The 27,026-nt window shown below is 41.3% G+C and overlaps 1 protein-coding gene across 3 annotated transcripts in view; it reads left to right on the forward strand.

Annotated features, from left to right (window-relative positions):
• The first annotated feature begins 1,787 nt into the window (after nucleotides 1-1,787).
• Nucleotides 1,788-27,026, forward strand: part of KCNA4 (potassium voltage-gated channel subfamily A member 4) — a 37,625-nt gene continuing 12,386 nt past the window's right edge. Inside the window, exons 1-2 of one of the 3 annotated variants that reach the window (XM_081098630.1) lie at nucleotides 1,794-2,194; nucleotides 5,245-9,956. In XM_081098630.1, the coding sequence (XP_080954756.1) occupies nucleotides 6,029-8,011 (1,983 nt within the window). In that variant the 5' untranslated portion in view covers nucleotides 1,794-2,194; nucleotides 5,245-6,028 and the 3' untranslated portion in view covers nucleotides 8,012-9,956. Of the gene's footprint in view, nucleotides 2,195-4,307; nucleotides 4,540-5,244; nucleotides 9,957-27,026 lie in introns of those variants that run through there. The other 2 variants (XR_013996399.1, XR_013996398.1) reach the window with 2 other exon arrangements.

Genomic DNA, 27,026 nt, shown 5'->3' on the forward strand with positions numbered 1-27,026 from the left:
ATTCTGATGAGACAACCAGAAACTCAATTATCTGCCTTTGGTATGTATGAAACTGCACAGTGACTACATCACAGTGTGGAGCTATAGATAGGGTTTGGGCTAGTACATTTTTACTTTGGGAGAAATCTACCCTCCCTATTTGCTGGAATGACCAATAGTGGTGAATGAATGAATTGAGGCAAAGAGCCTCTCTCTCTGGAGCTGATATGGAGGCACCTTTCTCTCAGTTCCCCAACTGTGCTTAAGGCCAGGGCATCACAAGTAAATTTGTTAACAAAAGTTCAAGCTGCACTTGCTGGGAGAAGTTAGGAAAACCAAGGTTGCACCTGTTTCGTTTTCTTTCTCTTTTTCCCTTTTAATGTTTTCTTTCCACTGCTTACAATGAGAATATTTTATTTATTTACTTATTTATTTAATTAATTAAATAGCAAAGAAAAGCCGTCTTCCAGGTGTCCTTCATGGAGCCAGCAGTGGTTAGGCGAGTGAGGGCTGGACATATCTATAATTCAGCTCGGGAATATTTCTCTTAATAATTAATCGAGCGCCACAAAAGGAGGAGGCCCAATAAGGCCCTCGAACAAAGCTGCCAGCTGAGGACTACAGTGGCAGCCTCGGTGCCAACCGACCCGCCCAAGGTCGACTTTTCTTCAGCATTCCTGCGGGGTAAGTGCGCCAGTGCGTGGCCCCTCCCGGGGAGCAAGGGGAGCAAGGGGAGGTGCGGGGAGCCGTGGTCACCATCTGAGCTTCTGGTTGTGTGCCTTAAGTTCGCACTTCTCACCGCTCTCCTTTCTTTTGGTGTATTCGTGGGAATTGCATATTTACATCCAGGTCCAGGGGCATGTCACGCGCCTAATAAACAACCTGGGAGTCCATCCAGGGTTGAGGCTGCCGCCCTGGGCTCACTCGCCTGTCTCCTGGGTTACAACAGGTTTTGTTGTTTAAGTGAGGTGGGCGAGGTTAGAGATCCGACCACTACGCAGAAGTCATTTTTCTTTTTTTGTAGCAACAGGTTCACGGAGGCCTCCTCCGCTTCTTCCAAAGCATTCCTCGCCCCCCCCCCCTCCCCCCTCCCAAGCCGGACTTCCAACCCGCCCTGAGCCTTCCTCCCACTCGGACCTGTGACTCCCGTGCGGAGCCTTTAGCTTGGGCCTGATTCCTCCTCTGGGTGGAACACACATAAAGTCCATCTCCTCGTGCCCTGGAGTTGGACCCGTTGGACCCGCGATTTGAGGCGGACAAACTCTGTGCCAGGGGAGCGGAGACCGAGGGGTCTGGGCAAGCTCGCAGGTGTTGCCTGGACTCCGGGCCCGTGGCTCCCGCCAGAAATGCACCTGGGCCCCCAAGCCCACAAGCCCTTTAGAGGGGTGGGGGTGCCATGGGAGCTGTAGCGACAGCGGGACAGGGAGAGAAGCCGCCCAGAAGCACCCTGGTGTCAAGACTGGACCCCCGATCTCTCTTGGGGCTCCGGCTCTGTCGTCTGGAACCACGTTTCAGCTCCAAAGGACATCTCTCCCTCCGGGATTAGCTCCTCGCCGCCGGAGCGACAGCCAGGGGTTCCTGGAATGGTTCCCAGTCTTTCCCCCAGCCTCGGCACCGGGGGGAGGGGGGAACTGGCATTTTTTTTTTGGGGGGGGGGTGGAGGGGGCTCTGGCAGTGTCCGCGTCGTGACTGCGCCCGCCCCGCGGCGAGGGAGGCGCCCGGGGCGACTAGCGTGAACGCCACACCCCCGGCCCGCCCCGGCCCCGCCCCCGCCGGCGCTCCTGGCCCAGGAGGCGTGTGCTGCTTCTGCAGCCAGCGCGAGAGCGAGAGGGATGGATGTTGGAGGAGGAATCCGGGCTTAACAAGTGATTGCTGCTGTCTAGGATTTTGTTCTTTTTCTGGGGAACCTTGACGTCCTTTCCCAGGCAAGCCCTCCTGTGCGGAACTCCAGTGGAGCCAGAAATCTTGGGGGGTCTTCCCCGGGGCAGCCCCGATCAGCACACCTGGGCTCCTGCAGCGAGGACTCTGTGCCCCCCTGGCCAGGCAACAGAACTTGTTCCGTGGATATTTTGGAGCCTCCACCTGCCACCCAGGCGTGATTCCTCCCACCCCCAGGATCGTTCTTCCCCTCCTCCAGCTGTTGCAGCTTGAAGGGGGAAATCAAAGCCAGCCGGGGAATTGTCTTTATGTTTATTCTGGACCCCTCCCGGGAAGGGTAAGTGTGATGCCTCTCGTATCTTTCTTCCCTTTCCCACCTTTGGCTGTAAAGAAGCAGTGGACATTTGAGGGACAAATAATATCGGGAATGTGACAGAAGGGCATGAATGGAAGGCGGTTAAAAATAAACCAGGAGGTGGGAGAAGGGAGGTGCAGATGCTGCGCGGCGCTCCGGGGGGCCAACAGTTGTTATTTTCTCAATCTCAGGGATGGGGTGCATGCGCCCTGCTTAACGTGCCCGAGCGCGAACCTAGGTCTGGAGACGAGGGCGCGATTAAAGATGTCGTTTCCCAACGAGGTGGTATTTAGATTTAGCATCGTTTTGCCTCATCCCAGACTCACCGGTTCCGTTCCTGTGGGAACAGCTGGTGGACGGGTTTGAATTGCTGCCTCTCCCAACACTTGGATTCGCGAGCATTTTCTGAGCATTTGAGCAACACACAGGGACTGTATAAATGGCGTGCGTTGAAGTGTGTTATTTCTCACGGTTGTTAGCCTTTCTGATTCTCTCAATCTGTCCTCTCTTCCCCCCCCCCCCCCTCCTCTCTGGTAAGGTTTAGGTACCACCCTAAGACAGGTGTGGAAATTAGCCCTGAGACACGAAAACAGCCTTGTTGTTGGGAGATGGAAGGAGGAGAGACAGGATGCGTGGCTGTTGTTGGGGGGACCAGGGAATTGGTAGTCTGCAAATCCTATTAGTTTGATGGTGTTAAAGAGGAAGGGAAATTTTCCTGCAAAGTGTCCCTCATAAAGGCTCCTGGGAGTTGGCTTGGATAGATTCTCCTCATGTGAATACCTTGGGGAGGAGGAGAGATTTTAAACCAGTCTGATTTGCGGGGTGGAAGGGTTTTTTTCTTTCTTTTTCTTTTCCTCCCCCCCCCCTTTTCCTTTTCCCCCCTTTTCTCCTCCTCTCCTTTTTCCTCTTCCTTCTCCTCTCTCTCTCTCTCTCTCTCTCTCTCTCTCTCTCTCTCTCTCTCTCTCTCGATTAGGGATAGTGAGGTATCTGGTAGCCAGTTAAAAGGAGGGCAATTTGCTTTTTGTAGGCTGGGGGAGTTGGATAAAACAAACCTAGCAAACCTAAACTAAAACTTAAGAAATGATTTGGTGGACAGCAAAAACAGGGCAGGTCTAGGCTTCCTGCAGAGTTCATGGTGAATGAGAAGCCCCTCTGATTAATGACCTTCTGAAAGTCGGTTGGATGGGGGAGGGGTATACATAGTATACAAATTTAGAGGCACTTTGGTTCTACTGGGGCTTTATTTAAATAGTGTGTTTTAAATGCTTGGAGGGAGTTGGGAAGTAACTGAGCAAACTCTCGAGCTATTTGGCCTGTGAAAGAATTTAAAGGATGTCAGCCTAACCCTCCACAGTGGAAACAGCGATTTAGAGGCCTCCTGAGGGTAAACATTTCAGAGAATGAGATGACGTTAGGAGTCAGGCAAAGGAAGAATGTCATTTGAGGCACCTTCACAGGTATATTTCCTGAGTGTCGTGTCCCAATCAACCTTGCCTCTTACCCTAGGAGAATGTATTCTGATTGGGAAGGGATATATTTTTGCCACTTCCCTGCTTGTCACTTCATAAAACTCAGTGTGTTTAAGCTTCTAGGCTGACGGGATTCAGCAAGAAGCAAGCAGCAGGTGGTCAAGAGCCAAATCCCTTTAATGGCTCCAGAAAACCATTTCTCTTTTGCACCCCAAGTGCTTCCAGTACTAGAGGCTAGTAGATGTCCTGAATTCTAATAGTCCTTATCCTCCCCAATTCTCGGGGCCACTCTTCTGCATTCTTAGAGACCCTATGGGATAGAATGAAAGAATGGAAGAAGCAAGACAGACAGAGGATTGGGACAGGAGCTTTTATAGATTCTGGTGAAGGAGATGAGTTAGATGGACCTTGGGAAAGCTAAACTAAGGGAGAAGGAAGGCCAGGAATACCAAGAGACAGTGGGGACAGAGCAGGCTGCAAGAAAGATGTGATCTGGCAGTGGTAGATTGGAAATAAAGGGAGAGAAAGAGAGAGAGAGAGAGAGAGAGAGAGAGAGAGAGAGAGAGAGAGAAAGAGAAAGAGAAAGAGAGAAGGGGAAAGTTGGGAGATGGGAGCTATGGATTAAATAAAAGGGGAGTATAATAGGCTGACAACAAAGTCCACACAAACTGGGATTTAAAACATAAGGAGCTAATCCCTTGAAAAGAGTGTAGGAGGGAACATTGAGATGAACATGGAGGAACTGCAAGGAGAGAAAATGATTATTAGAGAAGTGGAAACTGGGATTAGCTCCTAGACTGTGGGTGGCAGGGACATGCTTCAGGGAGTCAGGAAGTACCAACTTAATACAGGCCATTGGTGAGTCTCCAAATGCCCTGATGTCCTTGTATGCTATCCTTCCCCTACTTCAAACAGTGGTTTAAGGACATACACATTTGGTTGTGGATAGATAGATAATCAAAGCTTAGATTACTGTCATGTAATTAGTAACTACCAGTGTTTATTGATATCATTATGTACAAGTCAATGTGTTACTCGATCACCATCCACTATCTCATGTAATCCTTACAAAGGTGGGATGGGGAGATTGCATTATCCTCAGTTTATAGACGAAGTGATGGAAGCTTGTTCAAGTGCTGGAGCCTGGATTTTAAAAAAGCAAACTGTTTTTCCGACTTCTCTAATCCTGAATCAAGGGGGGTGAGGGGAAGGACACTATATTCAGAAAAATTTACGAGTGGAAATTTTTTTAAAATTCCTTAAGATCAATGCATGACGGAAATAGCTATAAAGCGACAGCATTATTGTGGAATGATGAGAGTGACGAGAAAATAGCCTGAGCTGAAATAACATCCAAAGAAGAAGGAAAGAAGGATGTTTAGTGAGAAGGAGATTTAACAACCTGCCCCGTGTTCCTTGGAAATTTATGGTTGCTTGGTGCTTTATATGGTTTGCTCGAGGACAAGAGAAAGAAGTGTATGTGAAGGAAATGCTCAGTTTGCTTTTTATGATTTGATTCTTCTCTTTATTTTTCTTCCATGCTTGTTTTCCTTCCTTTTTCAGGTGAAGCGCTTCTTCTGCATGATTTTAGCTGAAGGATACTCTGCATTTTCTTGATCTCTATGGAGACCTCAGAGCTGGGTTTGCCCCTGCTGACACCTCATCTTGCACCTTCTCTACCTCCCAAGGTCTTTGCCTCTGTTGATAGTTTGGCATTGCCCCTGGGTCCAGGAAGCCTGTGATGAACTTAAGGGAAGAGCCTGGAGGATCATCCCGATAGGTGTGAGGGACGATGGCCGGAGGTACTTCAAGTCTCGGGTTAACATGGGTTAAGCAGTCACTGGAAGGCAAGTGCTGAGACGAAAGGCTTATTCGCATTTTATTCAAATCTGATGGACCGAGCTTTGGACAGTTTCCATGGCAGAAAAATATATTCCATCTTCTAGTCACAACTGCTGGCCGTTGGAGACTTCCTGCCTTTGAATCTTGCAGCAGCATCACCATCCATATCCTAGATGTATTTCCAAATTTGAACACCCACCCCAAACAGGTGTCTGGGAGACCCGGACATTATCTGACTTAGGCTTGAGAGTGCTAGGCTGTTCACCTGGACCAGCCAAGCTCTGAAGAGCCATGTCGAATCCCTGGGAAGACAGAGCATGGGGCGTGCTGATTTAAAAACAGAAAATGCAAAGTTGGACTGAAAATACCCTCAGTCTTCCAAGCAATCTGCTTGAGGGCTCCAAACTTACCTTCATTTGGTGAGCAAGAAAAGAAAAACGCTGCCCTATTTTTTTTCTTCTTCTTCTTCTACAACTGGAACCAGCCATTTCCCCAAACCAGCACCATGGAGGTGGCGATGGTGAGTGCGGAGAGCTCAGGGTGCAACAGTCACATGCCTTACGGTTACGCGGCCCAGGCCCGGGCCAGGGAGCGGGAGAGGCTGGCCCACTCGAGGGCAGCGGCAGCAGCTGCTGTGGCAGCTGCCACGGCCGCCGTGGAAGGCAGCGGGGGGCCCGGAGGGGGCTCCCACCACCACCACCACCACCAGTCTCGGGGGGCCTGCACCTCCCATGACCCTCAGAGCGGCCCACGCCGTCACAGGCGGCGGCGACAGCAGCCGGAGAAAAAGAAAGGCCACCACCGGCCAAGCAGCTTCCCGCACTGCACCGACCTGATGCCCAGCGGCTCGGAGGAGAAGATCCTGAGGGAGCTGAGCGACGAGGAGGAAGAGGAGGAGGAGGAGGAGGAGGAGGAGGAGGAGGAAGAGGAGGGGCGGTTTTACTACAGCGACGAGGAGCACCCCGGGGACGAAGGCTCCTACGCGGACCTGCTGCCCCAGGATGACGGCGGGGGCGGCGGGGGCTACAGCGCCGTGCGCTACAGCGACTGCTGCGAGCGCGTGGTGATCAACGTGTCCGGCCTGCGCTTCGAGACCCAGATGAAAACTCTGGCCCAGTTTCCGGAGACCTTGTTGGGGGACCCCGAGAAGAGGACTCAGTACTTCGACCCTTTGCGCAACGAGTACTTTTTCGACAGGAACAGGCCCAGCTTCGATGCCATCTTGTACTATTATCAGTCGGGAGGCCGCCTGAAGAGGCCGGTCAACGTGCCCTTTGACATCTTCACGGAGGAGGTGAAGTTCTACCAGCTGGGGGAGGAGGCCCTGCTCAAGTTCCGGGAGGACGAGGGCTTCGTGAGGGAGGAGGAGGACAGGGCCTTGCCCGAGAATGAATTCAAAAAGCAGATCTGGCTTCTCTTCGAGTATCCGGAGAGCTCCAGTCCGGCCAGGGGCATCGCCATCGTCTCCGTCCTGGTCATCTTAATCTCCATTGTCATTTTCTGCCTGGAAACCTTGCCCGAGTTCAGGGACGACAGGGATCTCATCCTGGCTCTGAGCGCGGGTGGGCACAGTGGGCTGCTGAATGACACCTCGCCGCCCCACCCCGAGAGCTCGGGCCACACGGTATTCAACGACCCCTTCTTCATTGTGGAGACAGTCTGCATTGTCTGGTTTTCCTTTGAGTTTGTGGTTCGCTGCTTCGCTTGTCCCAGCCAAGCGCTCTTCTTCAAAAACATCATGAACATCATTGACATTGTCTCCATCTTGCCTTACTTCATCACCCTGGGCACGGACCTGGCCCAGCAGCAGGGCGGTGGCAACGGGCAGCAGCAGCAGGCCATGTCCTTTGCCATCCTCAGGATCATTCGTTTGGTCCGGGTATTCCGGATCTTCAAACTCTCCAGGCACTCCAAAGGCCTGCAGATCCTGGGCCACACCCTCCGAGCCAGCATGCGGGAACTGGGCCTTCTGATCTTCTTCCTCTTCATTGGGGTCATCCTGTTTTCTAGCGCTGTGTACTTTGCTGAGGCAGATGAGCCTACCACCCATTTCCAAAGCATCCCAGATGCATTTTGGTGGGCTGTGGTGACCATGACAACTGTGGGCTACGGGGACATGAAGCCCATCACTGTGGGGGGCAAGATCGTGGGGTCCCTGTGTGCCATTGCGGGTGTCTTAACCATTGCTTTGCCAGTGCCAGTGATTGTCTCTAACTTTAACTATTTCTACCACAGAGAGACTGAAAATGAGGAACAGACACAACTGACACAGAATGCAGTCAGTTGCCCGTACATCCCTTCTAATTTGCTGAGGAAATTTCGGAGCTCTACTTCTTCCTCTCTGGGAGACAAGTCAGAGTATCTAGAGATGGAAGAAGGAGTTAAGGAATCTCTTTGTGCCAAGGAGAAGTGTCAGGGAAAGGGGGATGACAGTGAGACAGATAAAAACAACTGCTCTAACGCGAAGGCTGTGGAGACTGATGTGTGAATCCTGTTCTCCGTGCGCCACTGCCCCCTCGCCCCCAAGCCCAGCATCTCCAAATATATTTATGCATAGAGAGTGCAGTTATGAAAATGAAATATGCAAATGAATCCAACGCATACAGTAGTACACCATTTAATGGTTATACATGGCATAATTGTTATAAACTTGTATTACATATCAAATAAATGATGCATCTTGGAGAAGAGGGAGGCTTAAATAGGAGCAACTCAATCTTTATATTTTTTATTAAGATGCAAGAATTTTGCACATTAACTGGAAAGGATGTAAAAGTAAAGATGGCTATGTGGAATGAGTGTGTGTGTGTGCTGTGTGCGTGTGTGTATGTGTAAGTAAATTGTCAACGTTTTTTAGTAATCGTGCAGTAATGGGAAAAGTTGGCATTTTGAAGTATTTACTATGTAAGAACTAATGAATTTGAACAGTCATTTATCAGTGCTTTAATATCATCTCATGTCTTTGAATTCCGTAGTTGTTTTTAAAAAATTGTTAAGAATTACTATGTAAAAAAAAAAAAAAAAGAAAGTGAATTATTTAATAGCATATAGGTCACAATTCTATCTTGGATTTAATTAAAGTTTATTTTTAACTGGAAATTAACTTTTAAAAAGGCTGCAGGGGTCTTTAGAAATTGTTTATATTTTATTATTAATTTTGGGAAGATACGAGAGCAAATGCCTAACAGTATGGGAGAAATGACATCAGAGAAAATGTAACAAGTTTTGTTCAGAAATCCCAGCACTGGAATTTTCTTTTTTTCTTTGCACTACTTTATATGCTGGAGATTGAGAGAGACTTCATACTGTGAATGTTTACTAATGTAAAAGTTCAATGACAATCATTGGAACAATAATTTCTTAGTCCTATTTTATTGTTCTCTTCTTTTCTTTGTGTGAGACTAAATGCCATGCAGATAACCGCACAGATTCCCTTCTCTTTTTAAATCTAAATAACTGATCTGCAAAGGGGCTATGACGTTGAATTTAGCTACTGAATTCTTTTGAAATCGGTCTATTACAATGATGTTTCTGAAACCATCCTATTCTTCTGCCTTTAAGTCCAGAATAATTTAACCAAAGCTAATGCATGCGCTGACAGAATTAATGAAGAAATAGATGCCCAGATGCTACAGTGATTATGGCTTAAGAGCTTTCTATTAAATGTATAACATAAATGATAGATTTATTAAATTTATTTCTTTGTGCTGCCACATACAAGCAAAATGTGGGGATTCACCTCAGAATTTGGCACTCCATTTGCTAAAATTGGTATAAGAAAGAATTGTGTCAAAACATTTGCTTTCGACATCACCATCATTATTAAAGGAATTTATGACACATATAAGTGTTTAACTCATAACAAGGTGTTCTAGAATGTGAGATAACAGCTAGTGATTGGGCTTGCACTATTAAGGTATAATGAGATATAGGTTAGCAAACTCAGAATATGTAATAGGCCTTATTCTCTCCAGTGTTTCTTCAACTTCCATTCTTTATAAAATGATTGTCCTGAGGTTTGGGAAAAAGATACTGTGTATCTCAGTACATAATGAACTCTAACAACTGTGAACTTTGAAAAAAAAAAAAAAAAGACCTAGAATAACTTTTATCAAGCTTTTTAACCCCAGCCCATCATCTGACAATAATATAAAATTTACCTCTCTTTTAATGATACTTAAAATTCAAAGTAAATCCAATGTTAGGTTTAAAAGCAAAGCTACTTCCTTCTCCCCATTTCTTCCCCACCACTTATAGAGCAACACCTCTTGAGAACACCTTGGAGAATGAAAAGCAGCAAACAGAGGAATTGATTGAATGTGTAGACCAAATATCTCTAGTGGGCAATAGAGAGTGACAAAACAAAACAAGACTTCAAAGATGGCATTGTTCTATATTTTGGATTAGAAGCAAAAAATGTAACAAGCATTACATTAGCCCTGTAAGCCTATGTAGGTTGGCCACTATTTATTTGGAAAAGTCACCCTGTTAATCTCTGCACCACAGTTTCCTCAATAGCAAAAAAAGAGGGCACATGATGCATATGCTACATCAGTTATTACAGGAAAGCAAATGAAAACATGTGAAAACTCTGAAATAAGTTCCATGTAAATGTCCAATTTTATGTTTAAATTGCTTTTAATCTTCCTCTAGGAGATTAAGAGCCCGCAAGTTACATCTGCTTTATTAGGATGCTGTGAAAATCATGGGTAATTTCTTTAATTTGAGGCTCCTTACAAGGAGTTGATTTGAAGACACACAAGAGAGCCTATCATTAAATAACTGTTGCAGTTTCTTCTTTTGGGGCAAGATTTCAGGCATGCCATGGTTTAAAGATGACCCTGTGGACAAGGTACCATCTCTCTTTTGCCATTCTCAACTAGGTCTGGTTATATCTTAAAATAGTTTAAATGCATGCTCTCCAGCTTCGATGTTTATTGAACATTCTATAATAGCATTAGCAATGACTTGGCTATGTTTGGAAGGAAATACATTGTATTTCACTGGTTCTACAACACTTTTATTTTTTTATTTATTTTTATTTTTTTATTATTATTATTAGTTAAGGTATTACAAATGTGTTACAACACTCTTTTAAATAAGAAAAGTTATATTACATTTAATTGACATGTTTTAGAATTAACAATTCTGAGAACCCAGGAAATACAATCATTTGGGGACCCTGGGGCTTCCCTTTATTGTACATAGTTTCTTTTTAAGGGTAAAAGAGTAAAAAAGTGATAGTCATAGGCTTTTATTAGGTAACCACTAAATGTATGGGGTTTTCCCCCCTGCAGGATCCATTAATTTTAGGATGTCTGGATCTTGATTCCATTCTGAGAAGGAAGCATTGAAGCCCTTAAGACTTGTATAGGGGCACTTCTGTGCAGAATACTTGTTTTACAGAGAATGTGTGAAGGTAGTTATGGATTTATAGAATTTTTCCAAGTCAAAGCTAGTTAAAATGCATTAGCACCATTTGTGACAATTTTATACTGAGAAATGTGCTTTCAGGGGCTATTTGTAACTAATTTAGGCAACTTCATCTTCTTAGAGGCCACCATACATGTTTGGTTGTAAGATAAAAGAGACGTGACCCATTTAGAGATTTGAATTCTTGGGATCTGGGATTCTTAAGTTGCTTTTCAGATGATAATAAATGTTACCAAAAGTACAATATTTGAGGGTCATCTTAATCAGAATCTTTTCAAGGGTGGATGCATTGTTCTCTCTTGCAATTAATTGCTTGAAAAGGAAACAATTATGCATAACAGTTATGGAGAAGAGAGGAGGACTAAATATCCCTTCAGTTCTGTGAAAGGGAGTTCGTGGATGCCAGAGGAATGACCGGTGGTCTAGGAGTCCAGAGCTGGCTTGTTGACCACGGGCACATCATTTCATCTCCTTAATTCTCAGTTTGTGTTGGGTTATTGTAAAGTTGGGTTATTGGGCTACATTATCGCTTGAGTCCTTCTAGCACCAAAATTCTGTTGAGTCGTAGGAAGTATCAGACTAGCTTGATATTTTCTAAGTACCCCTCAAGTCATACCAGCCTTGATTTTATAGTTAAGTAACAAGAACAAAATAGTTTTAAAGCCTTACTATTGGGTTAAATGCAGCACCAGGAGTATGGGATTGAGTTTTTAGAATATAAACTAAGCTGAATGAATAGGGTGTACTTGGAAGCTATTTATTCTAACAACTTCTAAAGGGAAGGAATTCACTTACTACTAATAAAAAATAACTCCTCAGTCTCCAGTTGAATACAAATTGGTAAGTAAACATTTTGATTTCTGGCGTTGTTACAGTGCAATCTTGTCAGTAAACACAGTGTTCCGACCTGTGCTGGAAAACTCATTTTATGCTCAGACACATGTAGTATTTCACAGTGCTGCTGCTTTTCTTGTCAATTTTGTTTTGAACAGGATTGCTAAAGCTTTGTGAAACATCTTTTCATTAAGCATGTGTTGAAATAGAATCCAATATATGAAGAAGAAAGATTTAAGTGAAGGTACACACACACTATATATATATATATATACATATATATATATATTTCATTTTTTTAGAAAGTCAACACCAACCAATAGAAAATTATTTTTAATTGCACTAGAATCATAAACACTAGTACCCCCACATCCCAAGAGAATCAGAAATGGTGTTCATTGTGGATTTTCAGGACTGCGATGCATCTTCAGCACTAACATTGCAGCTGTTTCTAGGTAAAGTGGGAAATAACACTTAGGTTTGGTTTACATTTTCAAATGAACATGTGATATGCTCATGTGCAGGGTGCAGAGTATAACATCCCTGTTTATAATTTTCTTTATAACTGTTTAAAACTATTTTTTATTGATACAGTTTAGAATGATTACGGGTCGTCATTCAGTAACAAAGGGGCCTCTTCCAGAAAATCTTCCTGACCCAAAAGTCATTCAGATTACTGCAAGGGACATTTGGTATGGACAAAAGGAACCTCTTGGTTTTCCTGCCTGCAAAGAAACTTGACTTGAAGCACAGGGTCTTCCAGGGCAATGTAACCATGATAGGTTAAGGTAATCCTACTTTTTGGTACAGAGACCAGCATTCCGATTTGAAAGAAGGTTGAATGAGGGGTTTGTGTTCAAGGCTGAAGAAAGCAGAGCTATTTTTGCAGTAAATGGGAATATGCACTTTTGAAATGTAAATTAAGATTAGGGCTGTGCTAGGAGTTTTATTTCGGACTCGGTTTTCCGTTTCCATAGCAGTCCCAATTTCTTACAGTATCTTCATCATAAAAAAAGTATGCTAATACATATCAGACCATATGGCCCAATTTGAGGTTCAGAAAATATGGTTACTTTATTTATGGTAAATAAATTAATCCCAAGGCATGAGTTGGGTTCTTTAAAGAACATAACATATATTTAATGAGCTGTGGCTCTAAGTGAAACTCTAACACCCCCTTTTAGACTGGTGGGTAATACTAAGTGGGAATGGAATAGGAATAGATATATAAAGCAAACAACGTGCTAAGGAAGGTGTCTTGCTATTGTCTAGGAAAGGGTATTCTCACATTTACTGATCATGGTGTTGGTGACATACAGTTAATTTTTTTTACCCATTTGCTCTTACTGGTAACTTGGAAGGATTTGTATCCAGACTACCAGGAGTGAAATGATCTTGATAGTTGATCCACAGTCAACTTTTGCTTCCTGACCTGCAAATTATTTGCTGCATAGATTTCCACAACTGGTTTTTCACCCTAGTTTGGCTTTATTCAGGCTCAGAACTGTGGTCTCTCATTAGACAACCAGTCTAGAAAATGCAACCTTATAAAAAGGAACCAATACATACAAAGAAACAACAAATACACTAAAACAAACAAGCTAAGCAAAACCTAATGGGGAAGCCAAGTCTGTTGTTCAGTGTGCCACATTCATCCAAAGGAAATATGAGGGATTTAGGAGCAACTATGGCATGGCTCCTCCCATTAGTAGAGATAACCAAGAGGTGACTATTGTGGCGAATGATGTAAAGCCACATATAAGTTACTGAAGGAATATACAAGTTAACATTTTCTGTGAAAATGATAGAAATACCAACTTTATCATTGGTCGTAATAGTTTTATCATTGTTCTTAATAGTAATTATTAGAAATAAATAATACATATGGAAAATATGCTTGTTTTTTTTTCCAGTTATTGGCAGTATATGGAAATGTACTTGAAAAAAAATTTTTTTTAAGAATTCTTTAAACCAGAGATGTATATTTGGGGTCAGAGAGCATGAAGGCATTTTTATTCAGAGCTTCTTAAGCTACTGGTTATTGAGGAGTCAGTCACATCTTCAATCAGTCAGAGCAGTTAAATAGCTCCTGTGGATATCAACGAAAGCTGTGCCAATGCTGAGCCAAAGAATTATATTTGTTTTAGAATAAGTAGATTAATAATTTCCATACATTTATGTCATGTATTTCATATTCTGCCTTTGTTCTCGCAAAAAATGGACAAGCAAAATGAATAGTCCAAGGCATTGAAGGAGGCTTCTTGGAGTGTAATGAAAGTATATAATTCCCATGTGTTAGGGAGAAATGATGAGACTTAAGGATTGAAAAGCCTTTCTTTGCACTCTAAATTGGCATTCTGTACCATATTGCCATAGTGTTATTAGGGCTAAGCTCTTTAACATCCGATGGTATAAAGAAATATGAAGTTTCTTTCCCAGGAAGGGTTTTTATGTTTTATGGAATATTGCAACATGTTTATTTTATTTTTCATGGACATTAATCCTGTTACATAAAGGTTGCATATTGCATGGAAACTAGACTATCTGGCTCCATGGATCTATTTTGTGCTCTATAGAAATAGCCTTATTTGAAATCATTATCTTTCTGTATTTTCGTTGGAACTGTTGTTTGCTATGACTTTCTTAATTCTCTTAGGTTCAATTCCAGCAGTAAAATGTCTAAGGTTATTGTTGGGTGTTTTTTTTGTTTTTGTTTTTTGTTTTTGTTGTTTGCTTTTTTGATGAATGTTCCAATATCGCTCAGCCTCACATACGAAACTATAAAATAATTGGAAAATCCCATATATCTTGGAAACCAGGGCTGTATTTCTCAATTCTCTCAATAACAGGGGCTACGTTAGTTAACATGGAGGATGCATGCTATTCTATTTATAAGCTTAATTCACTCGTACCTGAATAGATTGATGGTTCCTATGGAGAACACTAATGGTGTTGATATCACCTGAGTGAGTCTTCTTTCTCCTCCAATTGGTAGGGATCATAATCCAAATGAGGCTTTCATTTGCTATCAGGCATGGTGGAAAATCATTAATAAGGCTCCCACTGGACTGAAATCTATCAAGAGGTAATGGAATCTCTAGGAAACATAGTATGATTTATGTTTACTTGTTTATTTGCCATTCCTTGTTGATGCCATTGTTGGTATTACTGTTGGGGGTGGATTTTAATTTTTTGGATGATTTAACTAATAGTAAAATGGCTTTGAGAAGAAGCTAGACTCTCTAAGTTCCACACTATCTTTTTTTTTCTCACCTGAGGATATGTTTCTATTGATTTAAGAGATAGGAAAGGGAGGGGGGAGAGAGAGAGAAAGAGAGAGAGAGAAATTGATGTGAAAGAAAAACACTGAATGATTGCCTCCAGTATGTGATCAGGAATCAAACCACAATCTAGGTATGTGCCCTGACTGGTAACTGAACCTACAACCTTTTGGTGCATGAGACAACACTCCAAAACAACTAAGCTACCAAGCCAGGGCTCCAAACTATCTTATTAGCTTGAGTAGTATCTCTATTTCAATATTAAAAAAAAAATTATTATGAGATTTGGAGGTTGTTATCTATAGCTAGAGCCATTTATTTGGGGGACAATTTATCCCATAAATAATGATTCATTTATTCATGTTTTTTAAGAAAATAATGAAATCTCTCTCTCTTTGGTTTCTTTTTGTCCTGGCTTTTCCACATTATATTTAAATTTGTGGATTATATTTAAATTGGTGGATACAAGTATTTTATCTTCCAGCACACCAAGTGAAAATCTTAGTTACTAATTGATTAGGGAATGAAAAGATTGCTTGATGATCTGTTTTGCCCCATTTGCTATTAATCAGCTTAGAAGATTATTTTAGTATATTTGAAAACAGCATAGGGAAATGCATATATACCAAACTAGTGGCCCAGTGCATGAAATTTGTGCACAATGAAAGATTAATTAGAGGAAATATTTTAATATTGCTATTTTCCCTTTCTCTATAATAGAAGTGTCAGAGATGAAAGAAAATTAGTAAAATGTATAGGAAAATCTTCCTCCTGTCAGAATCTGGGGTGTACCACGGGACCCAAGTCCAGTCCCCACCCACCCACATGCACCTCAAAATTGTGTGAGACCCAGACCTGGCCGGTCCCCCTACATTGGGCTAGATCCAGACCTGGCCGGTTCCGCCCTTGTCAAGCCCCGCCAGGCGGGGGGCAAAGCCTCAGGTCCCCCTGGCACCAAGAGGGGGGCATAGCCTCAGGTTCCCCATCAAGCCCCGCTGGGTGGGGGGCATGGCCTGAGGTCCCCTAGCCCGGGGTGAAGGGGGCAGCCTGAGGTCCCCTGGCCCAGCACTGGGGCAGGGTGGGGGGGGGCACACCTTGAGGTCCCCTGTCAAGCCCCGCTGGGCAGGGGTCACGGCCTCAGGTCCCCCAGCCCAGTGTCAGGTCCCCCAGCCTGAGGTCCCCTGTCAAGCCCCACGGGAGTGGGTGGGGGGGGGGGCGGTGCAGCCTCAGGTCCCTGCTGATTGCTCATTAAGGCTCATTATGGGAACTCGGCCTCCACTATGGGTGCAGCCATCTTGTGTTACAGAAACCCTGCCTCCACTCTGGGCACAGCCATCTTGTGTTACAGAATCCCTGCCTCCATTGTGGGTGCAGCCATCTTTGTGGCAGAGTGATGGTCAATTTGCATATTCCCCTCTTTGTAATATAGGATTAGAATCTTGATGAGAGAGAAGGAATATTAAGAATATATTTTCCTTCTGGGTTCCTAGAAGTATCCTCATAATTCTTGACCTCTTTCCTCCAGATCTGATCCAATGAATGTGAAGCTAGTAAACTGCATTTTTGCTGGAGTAACAACAGGATGTAAGGAGAAACAAAGCTAATTGAGGGATAGGGAGTAGGCAGGAGGTTGGCAAAGGTTGAGGAGTCATGCCTAAATGAAGTCATTCATTTGATGGCGAAAATAGATCAGTCTAAAAACTACTTCATTTGATTATGCTATTAGTTTTTGTTAGTTCAGGGAATCTGGGAAAGTACATTGATCACTTATTATTGGTGCCAAAATTAGTAAGCATGTGTATAATATATATGGCCCAGTATCCTACTTCCCTTTGCTCTTAGTCTTTGAGAGCACTCACATACAAAACCGTTAAACTGTTGCTGAGGATTAAAGCTGCATGTCGTATTAAGGATAGATCTCACCTTTCCCTTCAGAGCAAGGGATTCTTTCACATCCTTCAAACATTATCAGTTGGCACCTCTATGCATCCTCTTCCCTTATTCTAGTGCGGTATTAAAACTTAGATGGAATTAAACAACCAATTGTAGCTCTGAGAGTGAATGTCGCCAACACAAAGCTGAATGATGTGTTCATGTTGGTTATTGTCAGCATGCATTTCTTCAAGGAGTGGAGAAATCATGAAATCTGCGTAGCACAATTAGAACTCCTTGCTGATTCAGCTGCTGCTGCTCATCCACAGAGCAGAGGTGTCATTTCACTACTAGAATCCACACACTTTACAGGCTTCAAGGCCGTGTGAGAAACAGTGGAGAAAGAAGGGTTAGATTAGATAGAACAGGGATGAAGCAACATACAGTATTTTAAGGTGTGAATCATCTTGTGACACCAGACTATTTTTACTCACTCAAGGGACTGATTTGATTCTTTGGATGGGAGAGGCTTTGTTTAGAAATTACCCTTTCCTTTTTGCTTGTCTGTGGTATCACTGTTGGAGATCAGTTGAGCTTGGGATAAGTCTTGCCATTGTTGCTAAAATAGGATGAAAATTATATGTTGGAAACATTTTTTTTTCCATTTCAGTTATGAAATGCTGTAGTTGTGTTATAGGGTTTGCAAGGGAGATTAGGAAGTCAGGTGACTTTTAAATATTTTACTGCACCCCTGAAAGGATTTGGAAATGAAATACAAGTAGAATATTCTAATATAAGTTCTGACCAAATATAAACTTGATCAAAATAAAGTGTTCGAAGACCTCCTTTTTAGTTTCCATTTTTAACCTTTACCTTCAGTTATTAAGCCTGTTGCTTTTTATTTTTAATTGCAGAGGTAGACATGTAAAATGCTTGGTACCCCCACCTCCTTTCACCCCCCTGCACTCCACTGACCTTTGCTTCATTCAATAAAAGCCCAGCTCAGGAAGGCTTCTGCCCGTCCAGGCTCACAGATTTCTCATGGAGAGCTTTTTGTGTGTATGTGATCCAGGTAGATGTCTTCCCATTTTTGAAATCAGGTCATGCCAGCGTGTACCCAGAAAGCTTCTACAGTCACCTGCAACGTGGCTCTATTATGTTCTGTTGTCATGCTAGGTATTTCCTGCCTATTACTGAACGGCTGGGATTTTAGAAAACAGCTGGATGATTGGTTGTGTATTTCCCATTTTTCATCCAGATGCTTTATTATTGTGTTGAGACAACCCATGTGGAGAGCTGGGAGGATAATAGCAAAAATCTTGCTTTGATGCTACTGTTGTTATTAGGAATTTAATCAAGAAAATGAAGGGCAAACTGTTTTGACTATTGTTCGATTTACAAACATGTTGTTAGACACAGCATACTCATTTCCATTCCTAGGCAAAGCAGTTGATTTACCAACTTTGAAAATGTGTCTTGCGATATTCCTTAGGCTACCAAGCCATGCTTTGGCTGTTACATTTATTTGCTTAAGGGGCAATGTCTACACATGATGAGACATCCCCTGAGTTTTCCATTCACTGCTGGCTAGAGGAGCTGACAAGGCAGACAGGCTCCAGCCCTCTCACTCACCAGAGTCTATTTTTAGTTCGGTCCCTTTGTAACTAACTTCAACCCAGACTAGAGTTGAAATTCAAATACAGTGAAATGTTGTATTAGGACAATTCACAGGTTGATAGAATTGTTTGGTATTGCGAAAGGGACACATTTAATTTAGGTTCTGTTTGTTAGATCCTCACCAGGGCTAAAATTAGAATCAAAAGGGAGCATGGACTTCTTTTCCTTCACCCATTATTTTTCAACAGATGTTTCTTAAGCTCATGCTAGGTTGACTGGGCTGTGCCTGTGTTTCTAATCTCTAAATGTGTGAACACTTCAGAGAATCACACTCCATGTAGAAGGATTTTTTAGTTATGGGAAGATTCATCTTTCTAAATAGTGGATTCTTGTTTATTATTATAATAATAATAATAATATTTTTTTCTCCCCAGAATCTACTAGTATATGTGTGGCTAGATCTAATTTCTCCTGGAAAAGTGAACTGCCAAGCTATCATGCTTTAATGATACTTTTAATACATTTTAACCTGTGTTCTATAATGTGCTTCATTTTCTGAATAGCTTCTGTATAAACTGCATAACAAATGGGACCAAATTCAACTTGACAATTCAGTTTTTTTAATGATTCTTGTATGAGCAATAACAATAGTCAGTGCTTTCAAATAGTATGTGATTAAATTGTAACAGAAAGAGGGAGGGAAGCAGATTTGACTGAAACTAATAAACACATTTGTGAAGTAGTAGACAATACTTATATTTTTATTCCAAAGTTGGTTTTTTACAGGACCATGGTTCTTCTGCCAACAGAAAAACTTTTTTTTTTTTTTTTAGAAACCCTTTTGTATCATTCTCCTTGGGAAAGGTTTGAGTGCCATTGGTGATACATCAACATTTTTTGACTTGAGTAAAGAACTGGGTTTCTTTCTTGGATAAATTTTAAAAGGATTGTTCTTTTGGGGGGACATTCCTTCTTAGGCAAGCCAAATGAAATGGAATCATTATCTGGCTTAGTCAGGACAGTTGAGGCAGAGGTTAGCGATCTTTCTGAGGTGCTTTCTATCTGTATCTGATCTCATAGGTGTTGGCTCAGCTTCCATTTACTTTCAATATGATGTCTGATTCCTTCCTCTTGGAGTTCTGGCTTTCACACCTGAAATACTGTTGTACTCACATTTTCAGCTCTCTTCAACCAGCTTTAACTTCTTAAGAACAACTCAGACTTCTATGAAAAGTATCCCAAGGACTGTTTGCTTCCTGAGTGTTTTGAAACATACATTAGAGCCTCTAGCTTTTAGTCTTCCTTCAAGCCAAACAACCATTATCTTTAATTGAAGTCCCTTCTATTTGAAGCCAAAATAGTTGGCGGAGTCAGTGAAGAAGCAAAAAAGCCAAGCTGATTGTCTGGCATTGGGAAGCCATTGATTCAATTCTGCTTCATTTAAAGCCATTAGTTTCAAACATCCTGGATTCTCTTTAAATTTGGGGAGTTTTCAGTTGCTATCTATTCTGTCAGGGAAATACTTTTAATTGTAAAACCATTATTTTGTGAGATTTTTAAATGTTTTAGTTTAGCAAACTGCTACTATTCCTGTGCCTTAGAAATGTGACATATTAAATGAAAATGAAACCGTTATTTATGTGATTTTTAAAAGCCAAGGTGATTTTTCTCTTCCCAATTTTTTAGTAAGGTATTTGAAAATCTTAAGAATGTATATTTTAACCTAAATTAGCAGATACATAGTCAGTGTTTGAAGATTTTTAGGCAAGTAGCTGAATTACTCATTATTATAGTATGAAGGAGGAAATCGCTAATAATTTTTTTACACATTGGAAATTGGAGATGGAAGGAGGTGCCTCCTGTCTGTATTGATCAGATCCCATAGGTGTTGGCTCAGGTTTCCATTTGCTTTTTTATTTGCAGTTTCTGAAAGAGGCTGAGGTGGATGGATGCCAAAACATTCTATGTGGCTCATTCCGAAGTCCTTTAATGGAAGCCAAGTGCATTTAAAATACATCAGATTGTTCTATTCTTAACTAGAGGATGTAATTTAGAAATGTGATATTATATTAAGTAGATTACATTTCTGAGATTAAAAAAAATTCTATTATATAATATTACCTCTACTTAGGGCCTATTTTTTAAACATATTAAATAGTCTAACAGGCTGTGTGTGAATGTTCTCAGAATAGAGTTAGGCAATTTGAAAGACTATCTCCCTGGAAAAGCAATATGTTTTCAGGAAAAAGGTCTCTTTATGTAAACATTTGAACATAAATATATCACCCTAACTATTGTTAACTCTTATTTTAGATCTTGATTTTATAATTTTGCTCTAGGTTTCACTTTTTCTGGTATTGAATGGATGGGTTTTATGGCATTAAATAATCATGAATTATTTATTCCTGTTAGAATAAAACTTTTTCTTAAAAGTACTAATAATTTGTACAGATTGACCTTAGAGAATTAGCACACAAAAACAGACATTTCTCTTTTCATTGCTCATGTAGAGCAATTTCTCAGTAATCATGTTTTCCTGCTTTTTAAAATTTCAAACTCACATTATTTAACGAAGTATTTATTGTAGCCTGGACATGCTATATATCAAAACCCTACTGTTTGCCATGGAAAAGTAAACCTCTTAGTCATCATAGAATAATATTAAAAATATCTTGTAGTAAAACTCTCACCAGAAAGATGGTTTCATGGCATGTATTAAAGGGCAGTATTACAGGCAGCTGGAAGGTCTTTAATGGAAAGTGCAGACAACTTAAGTAATTCAATTTCATTTTTAAAAAGTTCAGATTCTTGCCCTAACTGGTTTGGCTCATTGGATAGAGCGTCGGCCTGTGGACTAAAGGGTCCCAGGTTTGATTCCAGTCAAGGGCGTGTACCTTGGTTGTGGGCACATCCCCAGTGGCGGGTGTGCAGGAGGCAGCTGATTGATGTTTCTCTCTCATCGATGTTTCTAACTCTCTATCCCTCTCCCTTCCTCTCTGTAAAAAATCAATAAAATATATTTTAAAAAATGTTCAGATTCTTGAATGTTGCCATACCTCCAATCTTTTAAATCACACTAGTTGCCAAACATTAATTATCAGTAAATGGTCAAATGAGAAATTGGGGATGAGATATAGAAGGTTTTGCTATTAAATAAAATATTTTATATTTTTATTTTGACACTGTTGTTACCCCTATAAGCAAGTTCTATTTATGGGCAATTTTTAATTTTCTAACAGATAGCAAGAGCAAGAAGTTCCTAGTAAGATTAATCATGAACAAGTAAAATTTGCTTTTGTGTGTTTGTGCTAATGACTATAATACAAACCTATTGTTTTATCATTTCTGTCCTTACTGAACTGCATCCAGTACGGCCAGTGGTGAACCTGAGGAGGGGCAGTGAAGGATTAAAGAAATCAGACAGGAGAATATAGTTGGGACCAGGTGGATCACTGTGCCTAGAGAAGCAGTTGTATGCTTCTGTAATTTTGGCCTATTAGCTTGTTTGTCCATGCCCAAATCAAGATTGAACAAAGTGACTAATGTATGCTTCTTATCTGAAGTGTTTTAAAGGAGACATACATGGCTGACAAAAGATTATTCATTTGTATTCATGCTAGTAGAAGATAAGCTTCATATTTAGCCTGGCTTGTGCTACTTAATGACAATGGAAATTCAAGGAGGTGTTGGTGTGCCCCATGCATTCCAGCAATTTTTAAGAGGCTCTGGGAGCATTTGAATCGTTCCTTTATATGGATGAGGATAACCAAATTATTTACTCATTGCTTTTAAAGTGTGTTTATCTCATGTTGGTATTTTAGAGTATAATACCATGATCAAATGTACCTACAATGGCATGTGATCATAAAGAAAACAGTTATGTAATTAAGACTAGAGGAATTATTTTAAATATTTTTGTTACTAAAAGATTATCATATTATGTCTCAACATCCTATATAATAAAACCCTAATATGCAAATCGACTGAATGGCGGAATGACTGGCGGACTGATCTCGATGATCGCCCCACCCACCAGTCACCCCACAGAGGGAGGTGACTGGCAACAGTGGGCAGGATTGGCCAGCAAGCAGCGCCAGGTCACCAGCCAAGGCGGGTGCCAGCAGAGGCCCTCCGATCACCCCACCCGCCGGTCGCCCCTCAAATCAGCCCTGATCGCCGGCTAGGCCTAAGAGCCCTACCCTATATATTGGGAAGAGTCTCTTAGATTTAAAAATTAAAACCTGGCAAAGCTACTCTAACACTGAAAAAACAGGGTGATGCAGTGATGACATGCATGGACTCTGGCTTGCACATTTTGTGGTCAGTCCTGATACTTATAACTGTGTGACAAAGCCAATTACTTAACTTCTCTCTGCTTCAGTTTTTCCACCCATAAGATGAGGAAAATGGTACTACTGCCTCAGAAGGATCATTTTATGTACTAATTTTTATAATCAGGGCAAAAAAATGTAGCTGCCCATACAACAGCAAGATGCCTTTCACCTGTATGAAAAGTATGGTCACTGGTGCATGCAGCATCCCAGATTGCGAGAGGGATGTCCGACTGCCGGTTTAGGCCTGATCCCTGGGGGGGATGGGCCTAAGCCGGCAGCCGGACATCCCCTGAGGGTGCAGGCTGGGCTGAGAGCCCCCACCCCCGTGCACGAATTTCATGCACTGAGCCTCTAGTATAAAATAAATGGGGCAGGGATAAGGAGTGGGGAGGTGATTTGTTATCCTAACTCTATTTCCTTTTTCCCTAAGCATCTTTACCCTACCTCATTTTCATTATAACATATTTATATCTGAGTTGTTCTTTTCCAAGAACATAATATCACTACCTTTTTCTGCCTGTTGCTACATAATTTTTTTATTTTGATATTTTTGCCATGATTTTGTATCTGCACCACATTCTATTGACTCAATTTGCACAGTTTCTTGTTCATTCCAGTCTGATGGATATTTTCTAGATTGCTTTATTTTTTTCATTACAAACAAAACTGTGATAAATAGCCTCATGAATAAATATTTAAAACTATTTTTAAAGCTAGTTTCTGAGAAAAAAGTTGTTTGTTTTTAAATAAAGGGATTTTAATTTTAAATGATATTGCAGTCTTTTCCAATATACTATGACATATTAATAATGAATCTAGTAGGGCAAGAAATAAATTTGGAAACTAATTCATTTGCTGTTCTCTGCAGTTTAACAAGCATTAATCATTTAACTATTATCAATAATGTAATGGATATGTGTTGACTTTAGCTTTACCTAGTCATATAGCAAATAGTTTGAGATAATAAATGTTTAAGCAGCCCATAACCAAGTGGTCCATGTTGGTTCTCTGCTCTCCTATTTTAAGCAGACTCCTGTACCTTTTCATCTGCTTCATTGTGATCAGGTTAATTACCTCTCTCTCTCTCTAAGTCTACCTAAAGGGCCTGCCTTCAGCTTTCTAATTTTTATTAACTCTGCCATCATATGCCCCTCACTTGCCCATAAGACAACATAGTATCCTGAACTACCTAATTGCTCTATGGTTTATGAAATAATTTCATCAAAGGATATTTAATAATAGGACACAGGTTTTATCTTCCATTCCATTTCTCCTCTTTTTTTTTTCCTCCTTCTCCTTCAGTTTCTTCTCTTTTTTCTTTTCTTTCTGGATTTTCACTGACTTGATGTTTCAATACTGAGGGGTAAATTACAAATGGAAAACTCTCAGCCCACTTCTTCCTTCTCACCTATTTGAAATTGGGAAGCCCTTTAGAAGAGCTTAAAATTGTCAGGATCAGCTCTGGCCTGTTTGCTCAATGGTTGGAGCATTGGCCCATGGACCCATTGAAGAGTCTGGGTTCGATTTCCAGTCAGGGGAATATACCGCGGTTGCATCTCCAATAAATATAGAGGATCATTTTCAATGTATCAAGCCACTCCAAAATTTAGTGTCCTACAATAATAGATATTAGGTTTAATTTTGTAGGTTGGCAATTTGTGTTGGGTTCAGCTAGATGGTTTTTATTAAGCTCACCAGAGGTCCCACGTTTGATCCCAGATGGCCTCCAACACAGGCCTGGAAATTGATAGGGGTGATCAATCTCTGTGTCTTCAGCATCTAGCAGGGTAGCATGCGCTTCTTCACATGGCAGCTGGCTTCCAAAAGCCACAAAGAGAGCAAATATGATATGAGCTTTCCCCGAGCCTCTGTTTGCATCTTGTGTGCTAAGGTTCCATTAGCCAGACAAGTCTGTTACATGGCAAGCCCAGATTCAAGGAGTAGATAAACAGAGTTCACTTTTTGATTAGAGGAGCTATGAACTATTTATGGCTTTTTTTTCAGTTGACAACAGCATGTGACCAGATTTCTTTTGATAACAAATCTACCCCAGAACAAGTATTTTAGAAATAGCTGTCCCTGTCTATGAAGAGAATGCGAGGAGAATAAGAAAATATTTTAAGTTAGCCTACTTTTCACAACTCTCTTCTGCCTAGTACCCCTTGGGATATTTATGGACTCTGGATTGTATGTGCTTGTGAATTTTGTAGTTTATACAAAGTGCTTTAAAGTTATTTTGATCTCTGTTAGGCTTTTTAAAAAAATTCCTTCCTGAGAAAATGATAAGCTCCAAGAGACAAAGGATTGATTACTTCTTTTGGTATTTTTTTCCCAGTTTAGTGGTCAACTCATAGTGTCATTAATCTATCGGTTCCATAGACAAGAATTTCACATGAAGCATGATTACATCATTTTGTTATATTTGCTTATGACTCAGTGCTTTTTAGCCATTGTTTATTACAATTATTTGAAAAAATAAATCTTTGCATTAATGTGAGCTACTTTTTTGTGCCTTGAATTTTAAGCTAAGAACATTGCTTTCTATTGTGAATTTAAAGCTTATCTCCTATGATTTTATTATAGAGTGTATTCCCCTCTGTGGATCCGTCTTTTATATGTGGCACACTCGAATTTCATCCAGCAGTAGGTCAATTCTAGTCAGAGGCCTATGAAACAACTGGTATTGAACTGTGCTCAATTTGGTATCTGTTGAGTGTGTATCAGTCTTGTAACAAGTCTTCAAGTGATTTCAGAGCTTTCATATTGGCTGATTACTGACATCAATAATAGTTATGCTAAAGTTGGTACTTCTGTTGCCATGTTCATAGATGTCTTGCAGTCATAGGACATATTTTTTCTAATGTACCTGCAAGGAAATGACTTGATAATTTCTCTATTGTTTCTCCTCCTTAAGGCATAAAAGATGTCTTTCCAAATACATTTGATGGTCTTATCTATTAGAAAATTGTCAAATAATATTTTAAGGATTTTGGAAAGTATAATTGATGTAGCATATAAATCCATTTATTTAGAAAAGTTCTCATCACTATGCTTAGTCGTATAATAATAGTTGCTTAATTATTTCCCTTGTTGTTTGTATAGACATGTATATGGGTGTATCTTTTTCGCTTTGGTTCAAAAGTCTAACGTTTTTGTTCCTATTGATAAAAGATTTTTGAATGTTTACTTTGCCATGTTTAAATTTTGTACCTGAAAATTGCTATTATTTCCAAATAGCAATTAGACTCCAAAGTCAATTTGGGTAACATTAGGATTCTTTAATAAGCAAAGACAATTCTTTTCTGCGGATACCTCCATCAGTTACATTTCTTATAGCAGTCACTTCTTTATACTTAGACGACAGAGCCCTTAAAGTGTGCCCTGGGTGCATATAGATTAAATTTTGAATAATAATAATACTAAGTACGGTTTTCTAAGCACTTCTTTACCAGAAAGTAGGCATATCCACTGATTGGTATGAGTGGCTTCATTTCATACTCCATTGTCAAGGATATCTAGGGAAAACCACCAAAAAAGCAGAAGTAGTCAAAAAGTACTCCCTAAATTCACTATGCTTAATCATTTTTAATAATTTTTGTTAAATTAATGGGGTGACATACTATATAATAAAAGCCTAATATGCAATTGTCCACTCAACCCGGGTTTGACTGGGAATTCGATGCTCAACCAGTCACTATGATGTGCACTGACCATCAGGGGGCAGATGTTCCAACTGATAGGTTAGCTTGCTGTGGGTGCTAGTGGGCTGGACTGGAAAGTGAGGTGTGAGGTGAGAGCAGTCAGGAAGCTCCCAGGGTTTGGCCCAAGCCCCTGGCAGAGTCGGGCGGGGCCGGAGCCAGGAGGGACCGGATGGCACAGGAGGCTGCTGCGTGTGATCCAAGAGCTATGGACTGCGCAGCCCTGCGCAGCCTGTGGCATTCTCAGTGCACAATTTATAATCTTCAGAGCTGCTTCTTTTTATTTGTTAAGTTTCACTAACTACTCCAGGAGAGTGGGTAGCACCATTATTGGGGCATGGGCTAGGCGCACCTGCCCAAATCCAAGGGGCAGCCTCAGGCTCCCCGGGATGCAGCAGAGAGGGGGGCGGGGCTGAGTCGGAGAAACTGAGTCC

This window comes from Myotis nattereri (assembly GCF_964212035.1).
Source record: "Myotis nattereri genome assembly, chromosome: 9".
NCBI lineage: Eukaryota > Metazoa > Chordata > Mammalia > Chiroptera > Vespertilionidae > Myotis > Myotis nattereri.